Source organism: Fukomys damarensis, unplaced genomic scaffold (genome assembly GCF_012274545.1).
Source record: "Fukomys damarensis isolate Sample0158 unplaced genomic scaffold, DMR_v1.0_HiC HiC_scaffold_21, whole genome shotgun sequence".
NCBI lineage: Eukaryota > Metazoa > Chordata > Mammalia > Rodentia > Bathyergidae > Fukomys > Fukomys damarensis.
The window spans coordinates 41458935-41469418 of NW_022900933.1; the positions used below are offsets into that span (position 1 = coordinate 41458935).

The 10484-nt window shown below is 53.6% G+C and overlaps 1 protein-coding gene across 1 annotated transcript; it reads left to right on the forward strand.

Annotated features, from left to right (window-relative positions):
* Positions 1 to 6: 6 nt before the first annotated feature.
* Clba1 (clathrin binding box of aftiphilin containing 1) lies at positions 7 to 6916 on the forward strand. The gene is made up of 5 exons (XM_010607343.3): positions 7 to 692; positions 1830 to 1975; positions 3183 to 3309; positions 4734 to 4850; positions 5842 to 6916. Exons 1-5 carry the CDS (start codon positions 276 to 278, stop codon positions 6001 to 6003), a joined length of 969 nt encoding a protein of 322 aa, XP_010605645.1. The 5' UTR covers positions 7 to 275; the 3' UTR covers positions 6004 to 6916.
* The last annotated feature ends 3568 nt before the right edge of the window (positions 6917 to 10484 follow it).

Genomic DNA, 10484 nt, shown 5'->3' on the forward strand with positions numbered 1-10484 from the left:
CTCTGCGGTCAGCGGAGCCGTCCGGACCCGCACGGGTCTTCCTGGCCAGTCCTCCACTCCCTACACCTGTCCGGCCCCAGGAAGCCGTCCTACTCCAGACCCGTCACCCAAGCGTGCAGACGCCAGGCAGCGGCGCCCAGGAGCTGTGGCTCCGCGGCCGCACGTGGGCCCTTCGCAGGAAGCTAGACAGGAAGCTGAGGGGCGGGCGGCGCGGCTCAGCGGCTGCGTGTCCTCCGAGTTGCCTCCCATCCGTCTGCTGCCCTGGCTGCACGAAGATGCAAGGCCAGCAGGAGCTGCGAAGAGAGTCTGTGTGTGATGCAGGGGAACCAGGCGAGGTTTCCCTCCATCAGGTAGCTGGGGGACAGAGGAAGGACAGTTTGGAACGCGTAAGGATCTACTGCAACAGTCCTCTGCCAGGTGGGAAAGCCAGCAGCTTCGGAGGAGAAGGCCTCCCTACCTGCACCGCTGAGGGTCCTGAAGCAGGAGAGCTGAGTGGCGCCTGGGGGGAATTTGAAAGCTTCCAGGAATCTTCAGCCCCATTTGAGCGGTTTCTGAAGTGCCCAGAACTGCTGCAGAGACCCGCAGAATCTCAGCGATGGAGTGATCCCCCTGCCCCAAGGGAGCATAGGTCCCAACAGCCACACTGGGGTGAACTCTGGGTGACAGGAACTGCTTGTGACCCATCTTCAGAGGTATTTCTGCAGTGCTTGTCACCCTGTTCAGTGAGCAGTGTCTTGCACACCAAAAGGCCCGCAGGCCTCCATGGGCTTCACTGCCCTGGCTGGGTGGGAGGCTGCCAGCCTTTGAGTGGCTTCTTCTCTCCTGGTCTTTGTCCCTTGCCATGTGTGGTTGGCCATCCTGTCCTCCTGATGTTGCAGAAATGAATGAGACCAAGGTCAGGTGGGGCCACCCAATCCCCGCTGTTTTCCCTGACCACTTCTCCCCAGGCTTACCCACTCCCCTTTGCAGCAGCTGCACTTGAGGCACTTGGGGAAGGAGCTCTTTTCCCAAATTCTGAAGCTGCAGCTCTGGGAAGTCCCAGCTCCTGAAAACACAATCTCAGTCTGATTCCAAAGTAATGAGCTTGGGAATGTCCAGCCCCTCACCCTGCTTCCTCCTCAGAGCTACCAGCCTTTGCCTCGTCCCCTGCCGATGACCACCTCTGGCCTTCTTGGCTAGTGGGCTCTTCCACCACTGCCCCTCCACCAGCCAGACACTTCTCTTCTATCAGACTTCCTTCTCACATTGCTCCTCTTTCCCTTTCATCTCTTCCAAAAATGGTTCACCTCAAACATGGAAGTACAGAGATAAGTAAAATCACTAAGGAAGGAAACTGTGGATGGACTGTGTGTTTTCTAAACCAGTATTTCCCTGGACCTCTGACAGGTCCACTCAGTCCAGTCAACTCTGCTGTAACCTTTGTTTAGAAACTAGGATTTTCTTACATGATATACTAGGGAACATTTGAGCATAATAGAAACTTTGCAGGACACACTAGGCAAATTTAGACACTATGCCAGGTGAGCAGTTCAAATGCACACACTCTCCCTGCACACTGCAGACATTGCTCACGCCTAGCTCACTGGGAACTTGGGGTAACATGAGGGGTCACCTTCAGTTGTGCCCTTGCCCGTGCCCTGTGATCCTGGGATTCATGATGCATAATTGTGCACAGTGCAGAGATTTCATGAATGACTATCAAGGAATGACAGCACTGATCATCCAGTTAAGTGCAGTCAAGTACTGATTTCACTTGTACCAAGTTAGCTGGCATGAGGTGGCCTAATGTGTGTGTGCCCCACTAACTTCAGAATGTTCTTTCTTTCTAGGCTGTTGTCAGCTATGAGAACATTTTTAGGTTTGCTTTTCAAGAGGTCACAGTCAAACAGACCACTGAAGATGTTTCCACCTTAGACCATCTCTTAGAAGCAAACAAGGAAGAAAACCCTGGCCTCTCACCTGTACACAGACTGTGGTAATGAACTTAGATCTGAACTAAGAAAGTCTCTGCAGCTCCATGTTTGTACTGTTTGCTGAAGTAGCTGTGGGAGGCTCTGTGTTTACTGCTTAGAGAGGCCATCACTCCAGAAGCCACCTGTGTGCCTCCCATGGGAACCACAGCCCAGGTGGATACTAAAGAGGAGTCACCCCCAAGCACCAGAACAAACTGACCCGGCACAAGGCCTCTGGTGTCTCTGCATGGGCAGGAAGGATGGGTGGGGCTTGGCATGGGCAGAGAGGCCCCTGGAGCAGCCACCCAGCCACTGGGTGAGCCTGCATTGGCGTTGCCCACAGGGCTGAGGCTCCTAGAGGCAGTCACAGCCTTATGCAAATGACCATCCTCTGAGGACTTGGGAGGTGACAGGAACTGTGCTAACTGGGTGAGATATGAACTGGGCTGAGCTGCTAGAGATGTTAGCCTGAAGCCCCCAGAGGAAGAGAAGGTGGGGAAAGCCAGATTGGCCTGTGGCAGTGCTCCTGTCTTCTTGGGTACAGGCCTCATTAAAACCCCGCAGACAGGCAGGCCATTCTACCAAGGGACCTGGGGACAAGGCCAGAGCTCTCTTTGGTGCCCCTTCAGAGCACGGCCCCTGGGAGAGCCAACCTCCAGGGCAGCCCAGCAGGCCAGGGTCTGGTATGGCTAGAGGACCAGCGGCACTTTGGGCTGGAGTGGAACTTACTTTCATGGTCTGAAACACCAGGGTGTTTCAAAAGAGAGTAGGTGCTCAGTGTGTCCTGTCTGGTCCTGCAGTTTTTGGGCTTCCCTTTACCCATAAGGGTGTGAACATCTGGGGCAGACCCCTCTCAGCCCTCACTGCACTCAGTGGCCACAACGTACATTTCCCACTCATTTCTTTGTTCTGCACACTCCTCTTTCTGCTCTGAGCACATCTGCTTTGTAGCCACCAGATGTAGGCTCATGGGTAACAGCCCAGCCTACTCTTGGACCTCCCAGCATCTGCTCCTGGGAGAAGCCCTCAGCGTGCTGCACTGTAGTGGGGGTGCACTGGGGAAAGACAGGCAGGGTGGCGGTGCAGGCAACACTGGGTATTTGGGTGAACGCACAGCTACTGCTGGGCACTGCCTTGAGAGCCTCAAGGCTGGGTGCCTTGTGCTGGTGAGCTGGACTTTGGACCTGCTCGTAAGGCTCTCAGTCTCCTAATGGCTGCATTGTGTTCCAGTTCTGAATCAAGGAAGCTCTGGAGAAACCTTCAGAATGCCAACGCCACGTCCATATCACAGTGCCTCTGGAGCAAGTCTCACTGCCAGGAAAACCTCTTCCTTGTTCTCGGCGTGGATGTCGCTCAGGTGAGGTGGCTGGGAAGATGGGACTCACTGTAGCAGCCGCACATGGCTAGCGCACCCCAGGGACCACCTGCCTGGGACAGGGTGGGTGGTGAAAATGGATGGTCTGCAGCAGAGGGCACCTGCCTTCCCCAGGCCTCCAGGCCACTGATTTGGAGTGACCGAGGCAAGGTGGGGCCAGGGACAGCCAGGCAGAGCATGGTGTTAGTGCTGGGTGCCCTCAGATATCTGTGCTCAGCTGTAGGAGGGTGAGGGTTGACTGGAGACCACCATGTGTGTGTGCTCGGAGTGGGTGGCCAAGGCTCTGCACTGTGTGATCCTGAGGCCAGGCCAGTGCCTCTTAGGGATTCCCCTGAGGAACTGAGGCAGGAGGACACTGCTGGAGGCTTTGTGCCTTCAGTGCTGTGGGCACAGGAAGTGGGGAATGAGGGCAGGCTCTGGCATGGGCACAGGAAGTATGAGGAATCAAGGAATGGGGCATCCAGGTAGGGGCACCCTCAGCAGTGGGAAGGGCCACCTGCACTGCTGAGTAAACATCACACAGCACCGGTGGGGTTGAGCCCAGCAGGTGGCCCCAAGATGAACACCCAATGCCCAAGGCAAGATCCTGCCAAGGCCCAGTGGCTCAGGTCAGCCATAGTACAGGGAGTTGTTATCAAAGTGCACATTACAGGGAGGGCCTTTCAGCTGCCACGCCAGATGGCAAAGGCCTTTTCTGTTCATAAGTGCTATAAACGTTTTAAATATAGGAGCTCAAAAAGGGTGCCCCTGATGAAGGCCCCTGTGCCACACAAGTCGGTCACGAGTGAGGGGTGGGGAGGAGTGGGGAGGACCCTACCCCATCTTGCTGCAGGGAAAGCGGATCCAGGAGAGCAGGAAATTGGGAGGGGACTGTTTGCTGTTGCTGTAACAAAATACTGAGCCTGGGTAATTCATAAAGTATAGAAGTGTATTTGGCTGATGGTCCTGGAGGCTGAAGCCCAGGGCACTGCCTAGAACCTAGTGAGGCCTCCTTGCTTCAGCACAATGCAGTGAGGGCATCATAGGGCAGGCAGAGCCAGTGTGCCAGCCCAGGTCTCTTGCTGTCTGTGTAAATGCCACCATGGAGGCCTCTGAACCTCATCACCTCCCAAAGCCATCTCTAAATGCCATCGACACAGGAATTTGGGGACTGCTTTTCTAAAACTTCTGGGGGACCCATTGCAACCACACAGGCAGGTTAAGGGGTGCACAGTGCTGGAGGCCTGCAGGTCAGGTGATGAGCAGCAGGTGGCAGGGCTGAGTGGGGAACCCTGGGACCTGACCTCGGAGGGGCCCAAGTGTCAGGAATTCAGTGCTGTTCTGGAATGAACTGCGAGGGAAGTACTCAGGTGCTCAGGAGAGTAAATGATAACCACACTGGCTGTGACAGAACTTTGTTTCCCCAGAGCCCTTCTGGAAGCCAGGATCACATTCTGCAAGGTCCTGGCCTCAAAGAGCCTGAGGAACTGCTGGAGGTCAGCAGCTTCCGTCTACACCACTGCAAAGCCCTGATCCAGACCAAGGTGAGGGCCACCAGAGAGGCCTGGGAAAGGTAGCGCGGTCCACAGGCCACAGCCCCTCCTGCCTATGTTGAGTTTCACACACTTGCAGTTCTTGTGGACTGAGAGGAAAGGAGTTTTTCTGCTGCCTAGGGCAGATTGGCACAGTGTGACAGTGCCACAGGTACCACAGACCACAGGTGTCAGCTACAAAGACCACAAACAAGGGTACCAGGGGGTGAGAAGTGGCTGGAGAGCAGAGGTGGCAGGAAAGCCTGCCAAGGCTGTGTCACATTGTGGGGACTCCCCTGTACCAGCACCAGGCCTTACACCTGGTGCCAGATACTTCTGCAGGGTCTGAGATCTGTGTCTGGCAGCCACCTGATGCTGTCATTACAGTGGGGACCATGGCAGGAAGAGGGGCAGAGGAAAGGGGCTCTGCTACCCAGAGGGAGGAGCAGCCCCACAGCATGGCCTCAGGTTAGGGTTAGATTCAGGAGAGGATGGCTAGTTCAGGCCAGGTGTAAGCTAGGTGGCACAAGAATGACGCTGCCCTGCTGATGTGGTCTGTAGCCTCAATGGCCAGCATGGGGCTGCCAGGTGATGCTGCTGTGGGGTGCCTGAGGGTCCTCATCATGAGCTCACACAGGGCCCTAGGCCAGGGCCCCAGGGGACTCTGCCCCATTGCTCTTGGGCAGATGCCTCTAGAGATGGGGCTGTGGCTGTTGTCTCTGGGCCAAAGTGTTGGTGGCCGCACCACTCACAGCAGCTAGCACCAGGGGAGTGGCCACCAGCAGCTATGAATGTGAACAATTGTGTAGTCCCAGGGTGAGCAGGCAGGGTGGGGCCAGACCCAGCACAGGGGCTGGGAACCCACTTAGAAATGGACCCACTCCTGTCTGGGGAACTGAAGGGTGGATTCATAGAATTGTAAAAAGCTGGCCTTATCACTTGGGAAGGCAGACGTGCATCTCCAGTCCCACGCATGTGTACCTGACCCCTGCCCTCCTCACAGCTCTCAGGGATGCCTGGCAGCAGACAGGGGAGCCTGATTACCTACAGCCTCTTTCTGAAGACACCCCTCCATGGAAACGGACAGTACATCACCATCCCACAGCAAAAGAAGATTTTTGCTCCATGGAACCTAAAAATGGCATTTAATAATGATGTTTGCTAAAAACAGGAGCACTTTGTACTTTTCTGGAGCATTTTTCCGTTTTCTTACTGATCCACTTTGGTGCCAGAAACTGGGAACTACTTTGTGTCTCAGGATCTGCCACACTGTCTGCAGCCCCTGGCCTGCCTCAGGTCCTGTCAGGATGCAGGAGGAAATGTCCTGTGGCAGACACAGCCCACATGTAGAGGGCAGGGCACTGGTGTCCAGGTAGCCCAGTGGGTGTCACCATGCCTGGTGGTGACCCCAGGCAGCTCATTCAGATCCATGAGTTTGAAAGACAGGAGAAGACACCAAATGTCATCAGGGAGACAGTGGCTGAACATGCTCAAGAACCCCTGGGGTGCTGTTCATGGAAGCTCCCACACTGGCCCAGCAGGCCCTGAGAAGCTGTAGCTTTCCCTAGTCATCTGCTGAGGCAGCTCCTTCCTTCCGATGGAAGAGCCAAGTTCACTGACTTTTGTGAAGTTTTATTAAATAAAAAGGCCTGCAGAAGCCTGTGCTCTCAATAAATCATTAGTTCTACAGAGACTGATGCTGCAGTCTTGTCCCCAGCAGGCCTGAGGTCTGAGAAGCTAGCAAAGAGAAGCCACACTGGGGAAGTTGGAGGTTTTAGTTGAAACCCCATTGTCTGCCCCGCCCAGACCATACTGGCAACCAGCTTCTCCAGAAGATGCCAGCTTCCCGGTTGAATGACCCAGATAATGACACAGCTGGGACAGGCACAATGATGGTAGCTGTCCCTGTCACAAGGGGGAAGGGAGTAGTTGTCACGGTCATCTGGCCCTTGGTCACCCACCCCCGGCAGCTGTACTGCCAGTCCTACGTGAAATGTGGTTTGAGGATTATAACAAAGCAGTAACAGATTTGTGTGTCCATGCCAGAAGTTTAGAAAAGCTGATTTTTCTTTTTCAACCAGAAGACAGTGTGGAATAGCACACAGAGAAAAAAGAAAATGATGCATCAGGGAATGGTGGCACATGCCCTGTAATCTCAGCACTCTGGGAGGCTAAGGCAGGAGGATGACAAGTTCAAGCCCAGCCTGGACAACACTGCAGTGTCCTGTCTCAAAAACAGAGATGTAGCTCAGTGAAAAGGCCCTGGGTTCAATCTCCAGGACCACCAAAAAAAAAGGAAGGGATGGGGGGAAAGAAAGAGGTATAGCTTGTGCACAGTCAAGGAAGCAAGTCTACGGGGAATATGTGTGAGTCACAGGATATCTGGTTAAGGGTCATTATCAGAGCACTCGGGAGTTCAACTCAACAGCAAGAAAATAACCCAATCAAAAAACAAAGGATCGCCAGGGATTTTGGCTCAGTGGTGCTGCCACCTGCCTAGCAAGCACAAGGTCCAGAGTTCAATCCCTTGGTACCAAAAAAAAAAAAACAAAAATTCAGGCTGGGGATTTAGCTTAGTGGTTCCACCACCTGCCTTGCAAGCTCAAAGGACCCGAGTAGATACTTCTCAAAAAATATGCAAATGCTTATGAAAAAATGCTCCACATCACTGATAATCAGGGAAAGGCAAATTAAAAGCACAATTAGCCATTACCACACCTGTTAGGATGGCTAATGTCAAAAAGATGAAGGACAGCCCGTGAAGCTCTGAAGCAAGAGCCCTGCACGCTGGCCAGTGTCAACTGCACATTCATCATGGCAACAGCACAGCGTCCCAACTGGACCGACCATGTGATCCAGGAACTCCATCCCTGGGTGTCCAGCAAATGTCCAGGGCAGCACCACTTGAAATAGCCAAGGCATGAAATCGACCACAGGCCCAACAGCAGATGAGTGGATAAGGAGCGAGGTATGAACGCACAGTGGAGTAGTGGAGTATCAACCACCCACAGAAAGTGGAAGCCCTGTCCCTGGGGGTATAGATGAACCCGGAGGGCATAAGCTAAGTGAAGTAAGCCAGGCAGAGACTCACACCGTGTGATTTCATTTATACAGTTAAAAAATGGAACTCCAATGCTGAGAGAAGCAGTTCCCTGGGGATAGGGAGTTAGTCCTAGGGTATGAAGCTTGGATGAGAGGGCCAAGTTCAAGAGATCTGCTGTGCAACTGCGGGGATACTGAGAGTAGCTGATAACTATGAACTCCGGAAAATGAGAGTAGAATTTAAATGTTCTCAGTACAAAAAAGGATTATCGTAATGCATTTGTTAATCAGTTCAATTTAGCCATTCCAAAAATGTAGACATATTTGAAAACATCACCTATACTATATATATTTTTTTTTGGGGCGGGGGGGATCAGCTTAAAGAATTAAAAGACCTTGGCCGGGCGTGGTAGCGCATGCCTGTAATCGCAGCACTTGGAAGGCTAAGGAGAATTGCTGTGAGTTCAAGACCAGCCTGGGCTACATAGTAAGTTCCAGGTCAGTCTCAACTATACAGTGAGACCCTGTCTCAAAAAAACCAAAAAAAAAAAAAAAGAAAAGACCTGGAATGGCTAGGTGAGGTGGCAGACACCTGTGACCCATGCGCTCAGGTGAGGCTGAGGAATAGTGGGGGATAGTCCTGAGTTCCAGGCAGGCAGAGGTGGGACACCAGTGCCTAGCTTTAGCCTCCAATGCAAGAAGCAAGGAGCACCACTCAGCCCTCCCAGCCCTGGGTGCATGCATAAAATCCTGTAGCAACCTCCATGGGCAACGAGCCATTTCTCTTGACAATCCGGGTCAACCTAGATTGGGAGAGGTTCCCTAGGTGCACCCAACAGCCTACAGAGCAGGGGTAGGGCACAGCTTTGTCGTGACCCTGGCCTTCAGCTTATTGAGCCTCACCTCCTGGGAACCCCACCCACTATGGCCCATCAGGACCACATTCCATATGCTCATTACAGGGACATCAGGGGCTCCGAGAACTGTTGCAGGGGCAGCTTACACATTTGAGAGACTTTCATAAAAGAGATGCGGTGCAGCCCAGGCCACACCATAATAAGAAAGGCACAGACTGAAGCCCGAGGGCTGGAGTGAGGTGAGCCCACAGCCAACTTGTCAAGGGCGATATCCCCACCCTCCATAGCCGAAGCTATTGGCTCAGGGCACCTCATCTGGAAGGCTTTTTCCTGACCCTCCCAGCTGCCCCAGGTTCCCCCGGTCAGGCAGAGGAGGCAAACCTGGCTGCCTGGCCCACCTCTGGCCAGCTGGCTCTGTGGGCTTTGGGAAACAAAGCTGCTCAGCCCTGTGGCCAATCTGCTTGGGCCGATGTGCAGGGGGCAGTCCATAGAGAGGGGGCACACAGCCCACTGGGCAGGACACATTGGCGAGCTGGGCCAAGATTGGTGCTCACAGAGCTGCCCTGGCAGCTTCACTGTGCAGCCACATCCCCAGACAGTGGCACTGCAGAGGCACTGCTATAACACACTCACCCACAGCCCAGCTCCCCTCCCCTTCCACCTCCACTGAAAACCCAAAGCTGGGGCCAAGGACACAACACAGGTACAAAGCACAATAAAGACATGGCCCTTCTTGTAAGCAACCCAACCACCTGTCACACGTGGTGCCACAAAGGCCCAGGCTAGCTTTCAGCAGACCCCAGGGACACCATGTGCACTGCAGATGGAAACTAGGAGCCTGGACACCAGTAAGGGCGGAGGCGACAGCGAAAAGACTCCCTTGTCTCTATCTTGAGGCCAACTCCAACATACCCAGCATGCTTACAGTTCACAGGTCACCAGGCAAGGCTAGCAAAGGGCCACAGAAAGCACATCCAGGCAGGGTCCAGAGGGAGGGCTTGTGGTGCCAGCAACAAGACCACCCAACAGCTCCCTCGTGACAGCACTTCATGTGGCTACGCCTCTCATGCTACCAGCACTATCCCGCTTTAATCACACCCAGCCAGCCCACAGGGACCACACGTTGTGCAGCAACACCATCCCAGCATTGGGGCCTGTGCCTCAGTCATATGGGTGTCCTTGCATTGGCGTGGGAAGGACCGAACAGCAGCACTGAGAGAGCACTTAGCCCTGAAACTAGTTTCAGACCTACAGAAAAAGCAGTTCCCTCAGGGAAGCCTGCCACCTTCATATTGTAGTACTTAAAGTGTGCACTACCTTTTGGCAGCGTGACACAGTGGATTCAACAGGCACATTTTATTTTTTATTTATTTTTGGTTTTCTGAGACAGGGTCTCACTATGTAGCCCAGGCTAGTCTAAAACTCACAGCGATCTTCCTGCCTCAGCCTCCTGAGTGTTGGGATTACAGGCGTGCACCACCAAGCCTGGCTAACAGGCACTTTTTAAAAAAAACTTTTTTTGGTACCAGGGATCAAACTCGAGACCTTGCACTTGGAGGCAGCAGAACCACTGAGCTAAATCCCTTGCTAGTGTGCACTACTTTTTAACTTTTCAGGGCTCTGTGCTAACATGGTAGGCATGTGGGTGACTTCCTGAGTCCTCCCTGGTCACAGGTCCCTGCTCAATACTTGTGTTAGGACAATATGCACACTTGTCCCATGCTAAGTACCAACTAAGGCATTATTT

Bases quoted from the DNA above. Each gene is read 5' to 3' on its own strand.
- Clba1 (XM_010607343.3), top strand. From the start codon at position 276: ATGCAAGGCCAGCAGGAGCTGCGAAGAGAGTCTGTGTGTGATGCAGGG. The intron at 693-1,829 runs GTATTTCTGCAG...CTTTCTTTCTAG, and splicing joins CTTGTGACCCATCTTCAGAG to GCTGTTGTCAGCTATGAGAA. The intron at 1,976-3,182 runs GTAATGAACTTA...ATTGTGTTCCAG, and splicing joins TCACCTGTACACAGACTGTG to TTCTGAATCAAGGAAGCTCT.